The sequence below is a fragment of the Schistocerca nitens genome, chromosome 1 (genome assembly GCF_023898315.1).
Source record: "Schistocerca nitens isolate TAMUIC-IGC-003100 chromosome 1, iqSchNite1.1, whole genome shotgun sequence".
Classification (NCBI taxonomy): domain Eukaryota; kingdom Metazoa; phylum Arthropoda; class Insecta; order Orthoptera; family Acrididae; genus Schistocerca; species Schistocerca nitens.
In genome coordinates, this window is record NC_064614.1 from 205449125 (window position 1) to 205469087 (window position 19963).

General features: G+C 42.7%; 1 protein-coding gene across 1 annotated transcript in view; it reads left to right on the forward strand.

The window, feature by feature from the left end:
• The window catches only part of LOC126237166 (protein D2-like), an 83248-nt gene that overhangs the window by 31610 nt on the left and 31675 nt on the right, over positions 1-19963 (forward strand). Inside the window, exon 2 of the mRNA XM_049947064.1 lies at positions 15521-15613. Coding sequence (XP_049803021.1) covers positions 15521-15613 — 93 coding nt within the window. The remainder of the gene's footprint in view (positions 1-15520; positions 15614-19963) is intronic.

A 19963-nucleotide genomic window follows, 5' to 3' on the forward strand; every position in this document is an offset into this window, starting at 1 on the left:
ACTGTCAGCCGAGTCAAAGACCGATGCTTTTGATACTCTGTATCTTTGTCAAATACAATGTTGTTGTTGTTGTGGTCTTCAGTCCTGAGACTGGTTTGATGCAGCTCTCCATGCTACTCTATCCTGTGCAAGCTTCTTCATCTCCCAGTACCTACTGCAACCTACATCCTTCTGAATCTGCTTAGTGTATTGATCTCTTGGTCTCCCTCTACGATTTTTACCCTCCACGCTGCCCTCCAATGCTAAATTTGTGATCCCTTGATGCCTCAAAACATGTCCTACCAACCGATCCCTTCTTCTAGTCAAGTTGTGCCACAAACTTCTCTTCTCCCCAATCCTATTCAATACTTCCTCATTAGTTACATGATCTACCCACCTTATCTTCAGCATTCTTCTGTAGCACCACATTTCGAAAGCTTCTATTCTCTTCTTGTCCAAACTGGTTATCGTCCATGTTTCACTTCCATACATGGCTACACTCCATACAAATACTTTCAGAAACGACTTCCTGACACTTAAATCTATACTCGATGTTAACAAATTTCTCTTCTTCAGAAACGATTTCCTTGCCATTGCCAGTCTACATTTTATATCCTCTCTACTTCGACCATCATCAGTTATTTTACTCCCTAAATAGCAAAACTCCTTTACTACTTTAAGTGTCTCATTTCCTAATCTAATCCCCTCAGCATCACCCGATTTAATTTGACTACATTCCATTATCCTCGTTTTGCTTTTGTTGATGTTCATCTTATATCCTCCTTTCAAGACACTGTCCATTCCGTTCAACTGCTCTTCCAAGTCCTTTGCTGTCTCTGACAGAATTACAATGTCATCGGCGAACCTCAAAGTTTCTACTTCTTCTCCATGAATTTTTATACCTACTCCGAATTTTTCTTTTGTTTCCTTTACTGCTTGCTCAATATACAGATTGAATAACATCGGGGAGAGGCTACAACCCTGCCTCACTCCTTTCCCAACCACTGCTTCCCTTTCATGCCCCTCGACTCTTATAACTGCCATCTGGTTTCTGTACAAATTGTAAATAGCCTTTCGCTCCCTATATTTTACCCCTGCCACTTTCAGAATTTGAAAGAGAGTATTCCAGTTAACGTTGTCAAAAGCTTTCTCTAAGTCTACAAATGCTAGAAACGTAGGTTTGCCTTTTCTTAATCTTTCTTCTAAGATAAGTCGTAAGGTTAGTATTGCCTCACGTGTTCCAACATTTCTACGGAATCCAAACTGATCTTCCCCGAGCTCCGCTTCTACCAGTTTTTCCATTCGTCTGTAAAGAATTCGCGTTAGTATTTTGCAGCTGTGACTTATTAAACTGATAGTTCGGTAATTTTCACATCTGTCAACACCTGCTTTCTTTGGTATTGGAATTATTATATTCTTCTTGAAGTCTGTGGGTATTTCGCCTGTCTCATACATCTTGCTCACCAGATGGTAGAGTTTTGTCATGACTGGCTCTCCCAAGGCCATCAGTAGTTCTGATGGAATGTTGTCTACTCCCGGGGCCTTGTTTCGACTCAGGTCTTTAAGTGCTCTGTCAAACTCTTCACGCAGTATCTTATCTCCCATTTCATCTTCATCTACATCCTCTTCCATTTCCATAATACTGTCCTCAAGTACATCGCCCTTGTATAAACCCTCTATATACTCCTTCCACCTTTCTGCTTTCCCTTCTTTGCTTAGAACTGGGTTGCCATCTGAGCTCTTGATATTCATACAAGTGGTTCTCTTCTCTCCAAAGGTCTCTTTAATTTTCCTGTAGGCAGTATCTATCTTACCCCTAGTGAGACAAGCCTCTACATCCTTACATTTGTCCTCTAGCCATCCCTGCTTAGCCATTTTGCACTTTCTGTCGATCTCATTTTTGAGACGTTTGTATTCCCTTTTGCCTGCTTCATTTACTGCATTTTTATATTTTCTCCTTTCATCAATTAAATTCAATATTTCTTCTGTTACCCAAGGATTTCTCTTAGTCCTCGTCTTTTTACCTACTTGATCCTCTGCTGCCTTCACTACTTCATCCCTCAGAGCTACCCATTCTTCTTCTACTGTATTTCTTTCCCCCATTCCTGTCAATTGTTCCCTTATGCTCTCCCTGAAACTCTCTACAATCTCTGGTTCTTTCAGTTTATCCAGGTCCCATCTCCTTAAATTCCCACCTTTTTGCAGTTTCTTCAGTTTCAATCTGCAGTTCATAACCAATAGATTGTGGTCAGAATCCACATCTGCCCCTGGAAATGTCTTACAATTTAAAACCTGGTTCTTAAATCTCTGTCTTTCCATTATATAATCTATCTGATACCTATTAGTATCTCCAGGATTCTTCCAGGTATACAACCTTCTTTTATGATTCTTGAACCAAGTGTTAGCTATGATTAAGTTATGCTCTGTGCAAAATTCTACAAGGCGGCTTCCTCTTTCATTTCTTCCCCCCAATCCATATTCGCCTACTATGTTTCCTTCTCTCCCTTTTCCTACTGACGAATTCCAGTCACCCATGACTATTAAATTTTCGTCTCCCTTCACTACCTGAATAATTTCTTTTATCTTGTCATACATTTCATCAATTTCTTCATCATCTGCGGAGCTAGTTGGCATATAAACTTGTACTACTGTAGTAGGCATGGGCTTTGTGTCTATCTTGGCCACAATAATGCGTTCACTATGCTGTTTGTAGTAGCTAACCCGCACTCCTATTTTTTTATTCATTATTAAACCTACTCCTGCATTACCCCTATTTGATTTTGTATTTATAACCCTGTAATCACCTGACCAAAAGTCTTGTTCCTCCTGCCACCGAACTTCACTAATTCCCACTATATCTAACTTTAACCTATCCATTTCCCTTTTTAAATTTTCTAACCTACCTGCCCGATTAAGGGATCTGACATTCCATGCTCCGATCCGTAGAATGCCAGTTTTCTTTCTCCTGATAACGACGTCCTTTTGAATAGTCCCCGCCCGGAGATCCGAATGGGGGACTATTTTACCTCCGGAATATTTTACCCAAGAGGACGCCATCATCATTTAATCATACAGTAAAGCTGCATGTCCTCGGGAAAAATTACGGCTGTAGTTTCCCCTTGCTTTCAGCCGTTCGCAGTACCAGCACAGCAAGGCCGTTTTGGTTAATGTTACAAGGCCAGATCAGTCAATCATCCAGACTGTTGCCCCTGCAACTACTGAAAAGGCTGCTGCCCCTCTTCAGGAACCACATGTTTGTCTGGCCTCTCAACAGATACCCCTCCGTTGTGGTTGCACCTACGGTACGGCCATCTGTATCGCTGAGGCACGCAAGCCTCCCCACCAACGGCAAGGTCCATGGTTCATGGGGGGTCAAATACAAGGCCAGCACAAATTGTAATATTGTTGTACGCAGAAAAGAGCCAATGGCTTTAAAGCTAATAGGGTCTACACGTTATAATGCTTAGTTGGTCAGAGAGATTCAGTCTAACATTTAGTCAAGTTAGGCGAACTGGTAGCGTTGCACCGTCGATAAGGGTAAATCTCAGCAATGGCAAGGTAAGGCAAGGGTTTTTGGTTGGATGGTTGATTGATTTGCGGGAGTGGACCAAACAGAGAGGTCATCGGATTAGGGAAGGATGGGGAAGGAAGTCGGCCATGTCTTTTCAAAGGGACCATCCCGGCGTTTCTCTTAAGTGAAGTGATTTAGGGAAACCACGGAGGACCTATAAATGAGGATGGCCGGACGCGAGTTTGAACCGTCGTCCTCCCGAATGCGAGTCCACTGTGATAACCACTGCGCCACGTCGCTCGGTGAGGATTTCTATAACACAGCAGAAAGTACGTAGCGTCAGATTGGGCACTGCTTGTGTCTCGTATTATCATGCACAGCATAAAATTCAGGTTCTGGGAAAAGTAGAAGGGCAAAAATGGTTCAAATGGCTCTGAGCACTATGGCACTTAACTGCTGAGGTCGTCCCCTAGAACGTAGAACTACTTAAACCTAACTAACCTAAGGACATCCCACACATCCTTGCCCGAGGCAGGATTCGAACCTGCGACCGTAGCGGTCTTGCGGTAAAAGTGCATATTTCGTATTTTCAACTTCCTTCTAATTTAGTATGTTTTTGATTAAAACGATGATTTGAAAAAGTTTACAACACAGGTGTGCTCACAACATATTTTTGGATGAGTATTCAGAGCACTCTTTCGGCCACGGTAAACGAAAGACAGTGTGTACTTGGAAATGGAATTATGTATTTCAGAATCTGTCTTGCTACAACAAAAGATAAAATTAAGTAGTTGTTGTAAACAAAAGAATTTCTAGTTATTTAAAATCCTTCAGATGCGGATTCATCACCACGTCTTCATCGAGACGGATAAAACTAATTAAAAACATTTTTATAAGGCGGTTTCAACAGCTAGTAAATGTTTTATAAAATTCACTGTACACAGGTTGTCTTAAAATTTATGTTTATGCTGAGGCTGGTTCTGATCTCAGTTCATCAACACGGTGTTCTATGCACACGAACAAGAAATACTTAGAGATCAGTGAATATAATGGAGCAAGAGCTTACAGTGGTTACAATAGTTTCAGTTTAGGGAGAGCATCAGAACTTCATAAAGTACGTTTGTAAACAACAGCCAATTTTAGGCCCTTTTTTCTGGTTTGTACTGTAGTGTCCAGATGTAGTACTTTGCTACCTTATGATGCCGCAGGTGTAAGGAGATGGCGTACTTGATATTTATGTACCGGTTCTTCCTTGCGCCGGTGCGACTGGCTATGAGTTCGTCTTAAAAGTCGAAAATTATCGCTCACTAGCTTTGTAGTAGAGGGTTTTGTTGAAGACGGAGTAAAATGAATGGGTGAAGGCAAGGAATAACGCCAGAAATCGACTTAACACTAAAGTTGGTGTAGATTACGAAGGCCGGCCGCAGTGGCCGAGCGGTTCTAGGCGCTTCAATCCGGAACCGCGCGACTGCTACGGTCGCAGGTTCGAATCCTGCCTCGGGCATGGATGTGCGTGATGTCCTTAGGCTAGTTAGGTTTAAGTAGTTATAAGTTCTAGGGAACTGATGACCTCAGATGTTAAGTCCCATAGTGCTCAGAGCCATTTGAACCATTTGTAGATAACGAAGAAGTTGTAAACGGAGTCTTCTGTCTTAGAATTGAATTCTCACCTGAGAACTGTAACAAGGAGGACGCGCAAGGCATATTATCCTATATGAAGAATACAACCCTACAAAGCTCACAGATTGCCCGAGTGTTGTGGAAATACACTGACGAGCCAAAACGTTACGCCCATTTACTTAGAAGCGTGTTGGTCCACCTCTGGAACGCAATTCAGCAGTGATTCTGCGTGCCATGGATTCGAAAAGCACTTGATAGGTTTCCAGAGGTCTGTGGCACCAGATGCCTAAGCATAGGTCACACACTGCGCGTAATTTGCGGGCGTGTAGCTGGCGCCCGAGAGCGTCCCAGTTAGGTTTCACTGCATTCAGATAGGCCGAATTTGATGGCCAAGACACCAGTGTGAGTTCACTATCATGCTTCTCAGACCTCTGCAGCACGATTGTGGCCTTGTGACACGGGCAGTTATCCTGCTGGATGATGTCACAGTTGTCGAGGAGGACATCAAGCGTAAGCCGTTTCAAGTGGACCCTAATAATGTTCACGTAGTCTACAGCTGTCATATTGCCTTCGATTACTATCCCAAGGAAGCCCAGATCAATGTCGTCCATAACAGAATACTACTCCCATCGACCCGCGTCCGTGGCGCGCTGCATGTTTCGAGAAGACGTTCGCCTGGGTGACAGCGTATCTGGACACGCCCATCGACCTGGTTCGAGAATAAACGAGATTCGTCCGACCATGCGACACGATTCCATTGATCCGCGGTCCAATCTCGATGATTCCGTGCCCGCTGTAATCATGACTGACGATATTGGAGAGTCAACATGGGAACACGTAGGGGTCCTCTGCTGCGGAACAGCATGTTCAGCACTGTTCGCTGAACGATGTGCTGCAAAACATTTGCGCCTGCGCCAGAGCTGTACTCTTTCGTCAGATCTGCTACAGATCGCCGCTTATACTGCTTTGGACAGCTGGTAAGCCTCCGATTCCGATGTTCTGTATTGACGTATGAACGTCCAACGTCTTGTCGCCTACTCGTGGTTTCAGCATTCTTCAACCGCTCTCCATAGATTCTCACGATAGTAGTGCGCGAACAACCGACCAGCTTTGTCGTTGCCGAGATGCTCGCTCCCAGTCACTGGACCATAACAATCTGGCTTTTGTCAAAGTCGGTTTAAGTCGGCGGATTACCGCATTAGTGCCACTTATTGTCGCTAGAATGATTCCCCATTCGCCACAATATATTTGACCTTGGTCTATAAGCTGCTTCTAGTCCAAGTGGCACATCGATGCAACTGCTCAGTCGTGAATTGTGCTGTAATACAGGGTGTTTCAAAAATGACCGGTATATTTGAAACGGCAACAAAAACTAAACGAGCAGCGATAGAAATACACCGTTTGTTGGGACAACAGTACATTTTCAGGCGGACAAACTTTCGAAATTACAGTAGTTACAATTTTCAACAACAGATGGCGCTGCAAGTGATGTGAAAGATACAGAAGACAACGCAGTCTGTGGGTGCGCCATTCTGTACGTCGTCTTTCTGCTGTAAGCGTGTGTTGTTCACAACGTGCAAGTGTGCTGTAGACAACATGGTTTATTCCTTAGAACAGAGGATTTTTCTGGTGTTGGAATTCCACCGCCTAGAACACAGTGTTGTTGCAACAAGACGAAGTTTTCAACGGAGGTTTAATGTAACCAAAGGACCGAAAAGCGATACAATAAAGGATCTGTTTGAAAAATTTCAACGGACTGGGAACGTGACAGACGAACGTGCTGGAAAGGTAGGGCGACCGCGTACGGCAACCACAGAGGGCAACGCGCAGCTAGTGCAGCAGGTGATCCAACAGCGGCCTCGGGTTTCCGTTCGCCGTGTTGCAGCTGCGGTCCAAATGACGCCAACGTCCACGTATCGTCTCATGCGCCAGAGTTTACACCTCTATCCATACAAAATTCAAACGCGGCAACCCCTCAGCGCCGCTACCATTGCTGCACGAGAGACATTCGCTAACGATATAGTGCACAGGATTGATGACGGCGATATGCATATGGGCAGCATGTGGTTTACTGACGAAGCTTATTTTTACCTGGACGGCTTCGTCAATAAACAGAACTGGCGCATATGGGGAACCGAAAAGCCACATGTTGCAGTCCCATCGTCCCTGCATCCTCAAAAAGTACTGGTCTGGGCCGCCATGTCTTCCAAAGGAATCATTGGCCCATTTTTCAGATCCGAAACGATTACTGCATCACGCTATCTGGACATTCTTCGTGAATTTGTGGCGGTACAAACTGCCTTAGACGACACTGCGAACACCTCGTGGTTTATGCAAGATGGTGCCCGGCCACATCGCACGGCCGACGTCTTTAATTTCCTGAATGAATATTTCGATGATCGTGTGATTGCTTTGGGCTATCCGAAACATACAGGAGGCGGCGTGGATTGGCCTCCCTATTCGCCAGACATGAACCCCTGTGACTTCTTTCTGTGGGGACACTTGAAAGACCAGGTGTACCGCCAGAATCCAGAAACAATTGAACAGCTGAAGCAGTACATCTCATCTGCATGTGAAGCCATTCCGCCAGACACGTTGTCAAAGGTTTCGGGTAATTTCATTCAGAGACTACGCCATATTATTGCTACGCATGGTGGATATGTGGAAAATGTCGTACTATAGAGTTTCCCAGACCGCAGCGCCATCTGTTGTTGAAAATTGTAACTACTGTACTTTCGAAAGCTTGTCTGCCTGAAAATGTACTGTTGTCCCAAGCATATTGCAACAAACGGTGTATTTCTATCGCTGCTCGTTTAGTTTTTATTGCCGTTGCAAATATACCGGTCATTTTTGAAACACCCTGTAAGTTAACACGTGTTTGTGTCCCTTGTCACGGAAATGGAATCGCGTAATATTGCGCAACGGTATGCCATTTCTTTTAGTGTTAAATTGGGTGATTATGCGACGACAACTTACGGTATGCTTCAGAAGGCTTTTGGAGCGGAGGTTATGTCAAGAGCTCAAGTTTTTCGTTGGCATAAAATGTTTAGTGAAGGCAGAACGAATCATGAAGATGAAGACCACAGTGGACGACCATCAACCTCACGGACGGATGTCAGCTTGGCCAGGGTGAACCCGTACGATCTGATCGAAGAATATCTGTGAAAATGATTGCAGAAGAACTGAATATCAATCGAGAAACGGTTTGTCTAATAATAACTGAAGATCTAGGTATCAGAAAGATTTGTGCAAAAATGGTCCCCAAAAATCTCACAGCACAACCCGAGAAACACGGAAAAATGTGGCAGCCGATCTGTTAGAGCAAACGGAAATCAATCCAGAATTGTTGAGCCGTGTTATCACTTTTGATGAAAGTTGGTTTTTTCAGTACTACCCAGAGACAAAACGCCAAAGTTCGCAATGGTGCTCATAGAGATCACTCAGACCAAAAAAATCTCGCATGTCAAAGTCAAAACTGAAATGCATGCTTGTGTGCTTCTTTGATTCCAAGGGAATTGTTCATAAAGAATGGGTGCCTTCTGTACAAACAGTTAACCAAAATTACTACAAAGAAATTTTAGAAAGACTTCATACAAGAGTTCTTCGTGTCCGTGCCAACATTGCTGATAATTGGATTCTGCATCTTGATAATGCGCCATCCCATACTACTCTGTCATTACAGCAATTTTTAACCTCAAAACAAATTTCAGTACTACCACAGCCAACTTATTCAGCAGATATCGCTCCGTGCGACTTTTTTCTGTTTCTAAGAGTCAAAACGGCGGTCAGGGGACACCATTTTCAAACAACACAATATGTCCAAAAAGCTGTGACGAGGGTCTTGGAGAATATTACAGAAGATGAGTTCCAGAAATGTTACCGTCAATGGCAGAAGCGCTGGAAAAAGTGTGTGCAATCAGAAGGGAACTACTTTGAAGGAGACAACACTAAACTTGACTAAAACGGTAAGCAACATTTTTTTCCACATCATTCTCTTTACTTTGTCGCACCTCGTACTTCTCTCAAAGCATCACGTGCCCTCAGTGCTATGGGCAGTGGTCATAATGTTTTGGCTCATCAGTGTACATATATACCACTGCAGATACTGTAAGAAAATTCGCGGAAAACTGGAGTAGATAACGAGAGACTGCTACGGAAACACACGCGAAAAGGAAAAGCAGGGAGGAGTGAGCATAGAGATTGGTGGTACATGTACATGTACATTAACGAGTAGTGTAACCGAGGGCCAGAAGAAACCACAATACGTGAAACAATTTATAATCAGACCATTCTACACAGATGGTAGCAACATGTAGAAATAGTGACATAATTTTACATTTTCGAAAACAGTCAACAGAGCAATAAAAAGACTCAGGAATTCAGACAGCACTACCACACAAGGTATGTCCGTCACAATCAGCGAACATCATATGCACAGCGTAATGTATTTTTAAGTGCGAAGAGCCGTCTGATGATGAACCGATCGGTTCGAAACCGGTGACGGTGTTACTCATTCCTAATAAATAACATTATTGGTGGCTGGTTGTTGTTTTTTCTTTATTTTAAGAATTAACTTGTATTTTCACATAGCCACTACTCATCGTGTCAATTTTCGACAAAATAGCATTCCATTTACTTTTACTCCTTCTCTGATACTGCCAAGATCCACGTTTCACTCCCACACGGTGTTGTGTAGCAGGCTTCCAGGAACTTCTCCGTCAATTTCATGTCAGCATTTGACATGAAGAAGCCGTTCTTCGCCTGCGTCAAACTACTCTTTCTTTCCTAGCTTCGCCCATCCTCTGTAAGCTCGCTACTTTAATAGAATTATAGAGGAATAGTTAACCGTGAAATAGTTATTCGGTCCCATCAGGAATGAGGCAACTTTTTTTGACAATGATACTGGACATGTCATGTACTACAATTTAAGTATTACAAAAATTACGTACCTTATGTCTACAGGCATAAACACATTTAGAGGTCTAGATTGAAGAAGATGGGTTAGATAATCAGCTGCGGCCTTATAGCAAGAATCATTGCTACTAGAATACACGGCAGCGGTCACGCGCAGGCGGGCTCTCAGATGTGACGTCACCGTGAACCCTCACGCCCACGCTTCATTGCATTGAAACTTGTAGGAACACGGCGCTCACATGTTTAACCCATACGCAAGTATGACAATAATCGGGATTTTCCGTGTTTTAGTGTTTAATTGTTACTGTTATTATTTTGTAGCTTTATATTAATTAGACTATTTTTCTATAGTCGGTGAAAAGTTGGTGTAAAGTTTCCGAAGGATGGCAACATCTTTCACCATCCCGGATGTCACGGTTTTCTTTTCTGTGGGAAGAGGCTCACACAAACTCAGACCACATAGACTTGTAGTAACGAGAAACCCCTACAATGTCATTTTAAACTCTTAACTGTATTAACAGATTTTCTATTCTGGAAAGTTATATAACAACTATTTTCATTTTTTCAGTTTTTATCTTTGTCCACTCACAGTTCACTTACTACCTTTGCATTTTTTTCTTCTTGAAGATATTACAGCAAAATTTTCCATTCAGGAGTAGTACCCATTTATAATGCCCTTTAACCTTATAAAAACTTTTAGTTTATGATTAGTGTAATTGCCGCGGAATTGTTGAAATCGTCTTTACATTTTCAAAACTCATTCCGCAAAACTTCCAGTTGACTTCATTAAAGATCTTCTTGAAATTGTTTGAAGCCAGTTCTTTCCTGAAACTTTTGCGTGAGCAATTAGTTTACCACAGAAATGTGCTAAATGAGTAACATCGTGTCTAAGAGCGCAACATTTTCCTTCACATCTGGAACATTTTCCTCTTCGTAGTCAGTGCAATTCTCAAAAAATTCTCCTACGTCTGAAACAATCTCTTCAACTTCCTTGTTGTCGCAATTACTTTGCTGTACACAACTGTTTTGCTTCTCAGAAGTAACAGACGTCTCTCGAGTTTCCACTAATATATTAGCACTTAAAGTGCCACCTTCATAGGTGGTGGTCCAGATTGTTTTACACACAGATACATCTAATACGCAGTAGAACGTCCTCTTGCATTGATGAATGCCTGTATTCGTCGTGGCATAGTACCCACAAGTTCATCAAGGCACTGTTGGTCCAGATTGTTCCACTCCTCAACGGCGATTCGGTGTAGATCCCTCAGAGCGGTTAGTGGGGCACGTCGTCCATACACAGCCCTTTTCTATCTGTCCCAGGCATGTTCGATAGGGTTAATGTCTGGAGAACACACTGGCCACTCTAGTCGAGAGATGTCGCTATCCTGAATGAAGTCATTCACAGGATGTGTACGATGTTGTTGTTGTTGTGGTCTTCGGTCCTGAGACTGGTTTGATGCAACTCTCCATGCTACTCTATCCTGAGCAAGCTTCTTCATCTCCCAGTACTTACTTCAACCTACATCCTTCTGAATCTGCTTAGTGTATTCATCTCTTGGTCTTCCTCTACGATTTTTACCCTCCAATGCTAAATTTGTGATCGCTTGATGCCTCAGAATATGTCCTACCAACCGGTCCCTTCTTCTTGTCAAGTTGGGCCACAAACTCCTCCCCAATTCTATTCAATACCTCCTCATTAGTTATGTGATCTACCCATCTAATCTCCAGCATTCTTCTGTAGCACCACATTTCGGAAGCTTCTATTCTCTTCTTGTCCAAACTATTTATCGTCCATGTTTCACTTCAATACAAGGCTACACTCCATATATATACTTTCAGAAACGACTTCTGACACTTAAATCTATACTCGATGTTAACAAATTTCTCTTCTTCAGAAACGCTTTCCTTGCCATTGCTAGTCTACATTTTATTTCCTCTCTACTTCGACCATCATCAGTTATTTTGCTCCTCAAATAGCAAAACTCATTTACTACTGTAAGTGTCTCATTTCCTAATCTAATTCCCTCAGCATCCCCCGACTTAATTCGACTACATTCCATTATCCTCGTTTTGCTTTTGTTGATGCTCATCTAATAACCTCCTTTCAAGACACTGTCCATTCCGTTCAACTGCTCTTCCAAGTCCTTTGCTGTCTCTGACAGAATTAGAATGTCAGCGGCGAACCTCAAAGTTTTTACTTCTTCTCCATGGATTTTAATACCTACTCCGAATTTTTCTTTTGTTTCCTTTACTGCTTGCTCAATATACAGATTGAATAACATTGGGGAGAGGCTACAACCGTGTCTCACTCCCTTCCCAACCACTGCTTCCCTTTCATGTCGCTCGACTCTTACAACTGCCATGTGGTTTCTGTACAAATTGTAAATAGCCTTCCGCTCCCTGTATTGTACCTCTCCCACCTTTAGAATTTGAAACAGAGTATTCCAGTCTACATTGTCAAAAGCTTTCTCTAAGTCTACAAATGCTAGAAATGTAGGTTTGCCTTTCCTTAATCTATTTTCTAAGATAAGTCGTAATGTCAGTATTTCCTCACGTGTTCCAATATTTCTACGGAATCCAAACTGATCTCCCCCAAGGTCGGCTTCTACAAGTTTTTCCATTCGTCTGTAAAGAATTCGTGTTAATATTTTGCAGCTGTAATTTTCACATCTGTCAACACCTGCTTTCTTATGGATTGGAATTATTATATTCTTATTGAAGTCTGAGGGTATTTCGCCTGTCTCATACATGTTGCTCACCAGTTGGTAGAATTTTGTCAGGTCTGGCTCTCCCAAGGCCGTCAGTAGTTCTAAGGGAATGTTGTCTACTGCCGGGGCCCTGTTTCGACTCAGGTCTTTCAGTGCTCTGTCAAACTCTTCCCATTTCATCTTCATCTACATCCTCTTCCATTTTCATAATATTGCCCTCAAGAACATCGCCCTTGTATAGACCCTCCTATATACTCCTTCCACCGTTCTGCTTTCCCTTCTTTGCTTAGAACTGGGTTTCCATCTGAGTTCTTGATATTCATACAAGTGGTTCTCTTTTCTCCAAAGGTCTCTTTAATTTTCCTTTAGGCAGTATATATATCCCCTAGCGAGATAAGCCATCCCTGGTTAGCCATTTTGCACTTCCTATTGATCTCATTTTTGAGACGTTTGCATTACTTTTTGCCAGCTTCATTTACTGCATTTTTATATTTTCTCCTTTCATCAATTAAATTCAATATCTCTTCTGTTACCCAAGGATTTCTACTAGCCCTCGTCTTTTTACCTACTTGATCCTCTGCTGCCTTCACTACTTCATCCCTTAGAGCTACCCATTCTTCTTCTACTGTATTTCTTTCCCCCATTCCTGTCAATTGTTCCTTTATGCTCTCCCTGAAACTCTGTACAAACACTGGTTCTTTCAGTTTATCCAGTACCCATCTCCTTAAATTCCCACCTTTTTGCAGTTTCTGCAGTTTTAATCTACAGTTCATAACCAATAGATTGTGGTCAGAGTCCACATCTGCACTTAGAAATGTCTTACAATTTAAAACCTGGTTCCTAAATCTCTGTCTTATCATTATATAATCTATCTGATACCTTCTAGTATCTCCAGGATGTGCACGATAGGGGCGCGAATTGTGTCCAAGACGAAGAATGCCTCGCCAATATGCTGCCAATATTTTGCACTATCGGTCGGAGGATAGCATTCACGTATTGTGCCGCCGTTACGGCGCCTTCCATGAGCACCAGCGGCGTACGTCGGCCCTACGTAATGCCACCCCAAAACATCAGGGAACCTGCACCCTGCTGCACTTGTTGGACAGTGTCTCTAGGCGTTCAGCCTAACCGGGTTGCCTCCAAACACGTCTCCGCCGATTGTCTGGTTGAAAGCGTATGCGACACTCATCGGTGAAGAGAACCTGATGCCAATCCTGAGCGGTCCATTCGGCACGTTGTTGGGCCCATCTGTACCGCGCTGCATGTACCATCTGCGAAGATGGACCTCGCCGTGGACGTCGCGAGTGAAGTTGCGTATCATGAAGCCTATTGCGCATAGTTTAAGTTGTAACACGACGTCCTGTGGCTGCACACAAAGCATTATCCAACATGGTGGCGTTGCTGTCGTGGTTTCTCCGAGCCATAATCCGTAGGTAGCGATTATCCACTGCAGTAGTAGCCCTTGGGCGGCCTGAGCGCGGCATGTCATCGACAGTTCCTGTCTCTCTGTATCTCCTCCATGTCCGAACAACATCGCTTTGTTTCACTCCGTGGCGCCTGGACACTTCCCTTGTTGAGAGCCCTTCCTGGCACAAAGTAACAATGCGGACGCGATCGAACCGCGGTATTGACCGTCTTGGCGTGGTTAAACTGCAGAGAACACCTTCCTGGTGGAATGACTGATTCTGATCGACTGTTGGACCCTCTCCGTCTGATAGACGCTGGTCATTCATGGTTGTTTACATCTTTGAGCTGGTTTAGTGACATCTCTGAACGGTCAAAGGGATTGTGTCTCTGATACAATATCCACAGTCAACGTCTATCTTCAGGAGTTCTGGGAACCGGGGTGATGCAAAACTTTTTTGATGTGTGCATGTTATACTTCTTTACGGTAGCTTCGTTTTTGAACCCCAATATTTCTCTTATTATTAGACTTAGTTACTTACAGGCCTGCTGTGGTTAGTACAACTAGCGATCGTGCTGAAAACCATTATTTTCAGTTATAAACTTACTCTAAAAAATCCCTCAATCACCGATACGGGGTAACTCTGTGCTCAGACACCAGCCACTAATAAAATTTCACACTGCCGCAGACAACTTTGTTTTCGCTCATAAACACAATTACAACACAGTATGATATTGAAATTGCGAGCTACTGAGCGTTGGTTGGGTTTACCCTGACGCCAGCGGCACAGGCTGCTATTGCACATACACCTTGTGATCTCATCCGTGCGTTATAGTGTCCATGGTAGGAACCAACTCGGACTTAGGGAAACCACGGGAAACCTAAATCACGACTTGAAACAATAAATAGCACCGTCAGATACGCGTCTGTAGTTATTATTTAACTGCGACCACTTTGGGTGGTCCACTACCAGCATCAGGCCACTGTTTAGCAATTTTGGTCATGTAACCGACGGTAATCGACGCCATGAAATGATTAAAAGCATAAGCTTCCGCAAACCCTATCTGTGGTGCAACCCATAAAATCCAATTCGTTTTTGGCTCATTTAATATTAAATATGGACCGTGTGTCAGACGTTTATTGATTTAAAGGGCTTCCAAAAGATTAAGTTGCCGGCCTTAGTTTTCTAGGTGGAGAACATGGGATTATGGCTTATGGCTGGGGCCCTCATTTCCTATAAATCACTTCACGTTCATATTGGTATAGTGATGGTCAGAAGTGTATCGGCTATTTACTTCTCCTATGCTTTTCCAGCTAATCTAGTGATCTTGACATCATCAGCGTTCCGCTTCCCGTTCTGATCGGCGATCACCCGTGTTGCAGGACTCGCTCTACACGCTGATCATGCTGGACCCCGACGTCCCGGGACACAGGCCGGGCAGATTCTGGCTGCACTGGATTGTCGCTAACATCCCGGTCAGTAGGATGTTCTCTTCACTCTGTCAACATCTTGCCGTGTCGCGGCCTGTTATTGTCAGTCTTGCTGCTCTGTAAATAGACGCAGGCCCTGATAAGGCACCACTAAGTGGTTTGAACTGGTGCACAGTTTGTTCCCGATGTTGCAAGCCAGATGTGTGACTAGCGCGCTGGCCATTCTGCAGTCTCTTCCAGAAAGTGACTGATGTCCTTGAGCAACACGATGACAGCTCGTACGACTGTCGTAGATTAGATAGCAAGACTAGAACTACGAAGACCGAGGAGAAAGCAACAAGCAGTTCTCAACAAATTTTAATTGTGTTTTGTGTTGCGCAAATAATGTCAACGATTCGTGAGAAGCACTTACTATATTGTAGCTTTCACTAAATGGTTCAAATGGCTCAGAGCACTACGGGACTTAACATCTGAAGTCATCAGTCCCCTAGAACTTGGAACTACTTAAACCTAACTAACCTAAGGACATCACACACATCCATCCTGCCACTCGGAAAGCCACAAAAAATGGTTCAAATGGTTGTGGGCAAGATGGGACTTAACTTCTAAGGTCATCAGTGCCCTAGAGCTTAGAACTACTTAAACCTAACTAACCTAAGGACATCACACACATCCATGCCCGAGGCAGGATTCGAACATGCGACCGCAGCAGTCGCGCGGTTCCGGACTGAAGCGCCTAGAACCGCTCGGCCACCGTGGCCGGCAGCTTTCACTAACTACGTTGTTTTGTATCGGATGATAGTACATATAAACGGAGAATGTAATGTTCTTGCTCGGCCGTGTTTGTAGAAAGATCTTTAGAGAAAACAAATTCTCTGTTTCCATTACCAGGACGGATTCAGCGCCTAAATCAAATCAAACATCCGAAAATGTTAAATGTATGAACAACAGTGACTTGATAATTATGCCGAAATATTGTTTGTTGTAGGTATTGTTATTTTTGTTTTTACATTAATCGTTAGTTTGTTTTCCAGACCACTAATTATTTTCGTTGTATAGCCTGTTGTTCGAAACAAAATTGTTTTTTCAGAGTATCCGTAATAATTCTGCTATATAGGAAGATTACACAAAACTGCAAACCAAAGAATCTAAAAGATTAGTATATCTTTATATGTTGTTTGTTGTGGTCTTCAGTCCTGAGACTGGTTTGATGCAGCTCTCCATGCTACTCTATCCTGTGCAAGATTCTTCATCTCCCAGTACCTACTGCAACCTACATCCTTCTGAATCTCCTTAGTGTATTCATCTCTTGGTCTCCCTCTACGATTTTTACCCTCCACGCTGCCCTCCAATGCAAAATTTGTGATTCCTTGATGCCTCAAAACATGTCCTACCAACCGATCCCTTCTTCTAGTCAAGTTGTGCCACAAACTTCTCTTCTCCCCAATCCTATTCAATACCTCCTCATTAGTTACGTGATCTACACACCTTATCTTCAGCATTCTTCTGTAGCACCACATTTCGAAAGCTTCTATTCTCTTCTTGTCCAAACTAGTTATCGTCCATGTTTCACTTCCATACATGTGTAGACTCCATACAAATACTTTCAGAAACGACTTCCTGACACTTAAATCTATACCCGATGTTAACAAATTTCTCTTCTTCAGAAACGATTTCCTTGCCATTGCCAGTCTACATTTTATATCCTCTCTACTTCGACCATCATCAGTTATTTTACTCCATAAATAGCAAAACTCCTTTACTACTTTAAGTGTCTCATTTCCTAATTTAATTCCCTCAGCATCACCCGATTTAATTTGACTACATTCCATTATCCTCGTTTTGCTATCTTTATAGAGGTTTTCAATTCACACAAGATTTATTGTTGCAACAGTGCATACGGAGTACATGAAATGATTACGTTTGCAGATCAATAGCACAAGCGCCTATGAAGTGTCAAGTATCAATCTATGCTGAATCAGTTAACGGTAGTATGTGGTGTACCCTTCTCTGCTGGCATCGAATCGAACATACAGATGAAGAACACTGTGCCGGGATAGGCCTACGTTATGCCACACCTGCTGGCCATGTTCACATAGTTGTTGGTTGACGAGTCGCACGAGTCACTTCTCGTCCCATCGTATCCCACACGCGCACGTTAGAGACAAGTCCGGAGATCGTGCTGCACATCTTGCACAGCACGTTGAGTTTCACGCTTAGTGTGTAGGTGACGATTATCCTGTGGGAACAAGATGTAAACTTCTTGTTGTAAAAACGGCAAAATAATGGGTCTAACAACACTATGCACTTACAGAGTGCTGGTTAACGTCCATTCCAGAAACACAAAAGGTGAACGAGAGTTATAGCTTATCGCACCACAGATTATAAGGCTTGGGGTGGGGTCATTTCTCTTGGACGAATGCACTCTACGAGACAGCGCTCACCCGGTCTACATTGTACGAGCAAACAACCAGCGCCTGCAAAATATGCTTTTATCGCTGAAGACCACGGCATGCCACTCCATCTTTCAAGTGAGCCCCTGACGGCACTAGTCGAATCGTGCCCGTCGATGATGTGTCATGAGTGGAAGACAGGCTAGAGGTGTGCGTGCCCGTAGTCTCACTGCTAACAATCAGTTCGCAACAATTAGTGTTGACACGTTTGGGCTCAGAAGCCCTCTTTTCTGTGCTGTGGTAGCTGTACGATCTGCCACTGCTGATCTTATAATACGACGATCCTGGCGGACGTCTGTGTTACGTGGACTTCCAGAACCCCGTCTATGGGCAGAGAAGTTTCACGGGACCACTGATAACAGCATCGCTGCACAACTGACGCAACACGTATAACTTGTGCGGCAATTCTCCTCCAAAGGACCATCCTGCCACTCGGAAAGCCACAAAAAATGGTTCAAATGGTTGTGAGCACTATGGGACTTAACTTCTAAGGTCATCAATGCCCTAGAGCTTAGAACTACTTAAACCTAACTAACCTAAAGCCGTCGGCACACGGACCGTGCTGTCGAACGTTAACGTTGAGTGTGCAAAGTTCAACGTGCTGCTGAACGTTCAGGAACGATGCGACTTGTGCATACGGTACGTGGGTCCCAACATGGTATACGCGATCGCAACGTACTCCAGCGGCAGTTGAGGGATGTTTCTAGATTAGATTAGATTAGATTAATACTAGTTCCATGGATCATGAATACGATATTTCGTAATGATGTGGAACGAGTCGAATTTTCCAATACATGACATAATTAGGTTAATTTAACAACATACTTAAGTTAATATAACAACTTTATTTTATTGTGTTTTTTGTTTTTCTTTATTTTTTATTTTTATTTTTTTTATTTTTTTAAATATTTTTTTTCTTAATTTATATCTAAAAAGTCCTCTATGGAGTAGAAGGAGTTGTCATTCAGAAATTCTTTTAATTTCTTCTTAAATACTTGTTGGTTATCTGTCAGACTTTTGATACTATTTGGTAAGTGACCAAAGACTTTAGTGCCAGTATAATTCACCCCTTTCTGTGCCAAAGTTAGATTTAATCTTGAATAGTGAAGATCATCCTTTCTCCTAGTATTGTAGTTATGCACACTGCTATTACTTTTGAATTGGGTTTGGTTGTTAATAACAAATTTCATAAGAGAGTATATATACTGAGAAGGTACTGTGAATATCCCTAGATCCTTAAATAAATGTCTGCAGGATGATCTTGGGTGGACTCCAGCTATTATTCTGATTACACGCTTTTGTGCAATAAATACTTTATTCCTCAGTGATGAATTACCCCAAAATATGATGCCATATGAAAGCAATGAGTGAAAATAGGCGTAGTAAGCTAATTTACTAAGATGTTTATCACCAAAATTTGCAATGACCCTTATTGCATAAGTAGCTGAACTCAAACGTTTCAGCAGATCATCAACGTGTTTCTTCCAATTTAATCTCTCATCAATGGACACACCTAAAAATTTGCAATATTCTGCCTTAGCTGTATGCTTCTGATTAAGGTCTATATTTATTAATGGCGTCATACCATTCACCGTACGGAACTGTATGTACTGTGTCTTATCAAAATTCAGTGAGAGTCCGTTTACAAGGAACCACTTAGTAATTTTCTGAAAGACAGTATTGACAATTTCATCAGTTAATTCTTGTTTGTCAGGTGTGATTACTATACTTGTATCATCAGCAAAGAGAACTAACTTTGCCTCTTCATGAATATAGAATGGCAAGTCATTAATATATAATAAGAACAACAAAGGACCCAAGACTGACCCTTGTGGAACCCCATTCTTGATAGTTCCCCAGTTTGAGGAATGTGCTGATCTTTGCATGTTACGAGAACTACTTATTTCAACTTTCTGCACTCTTCCAGTTAGGTACGAATTAA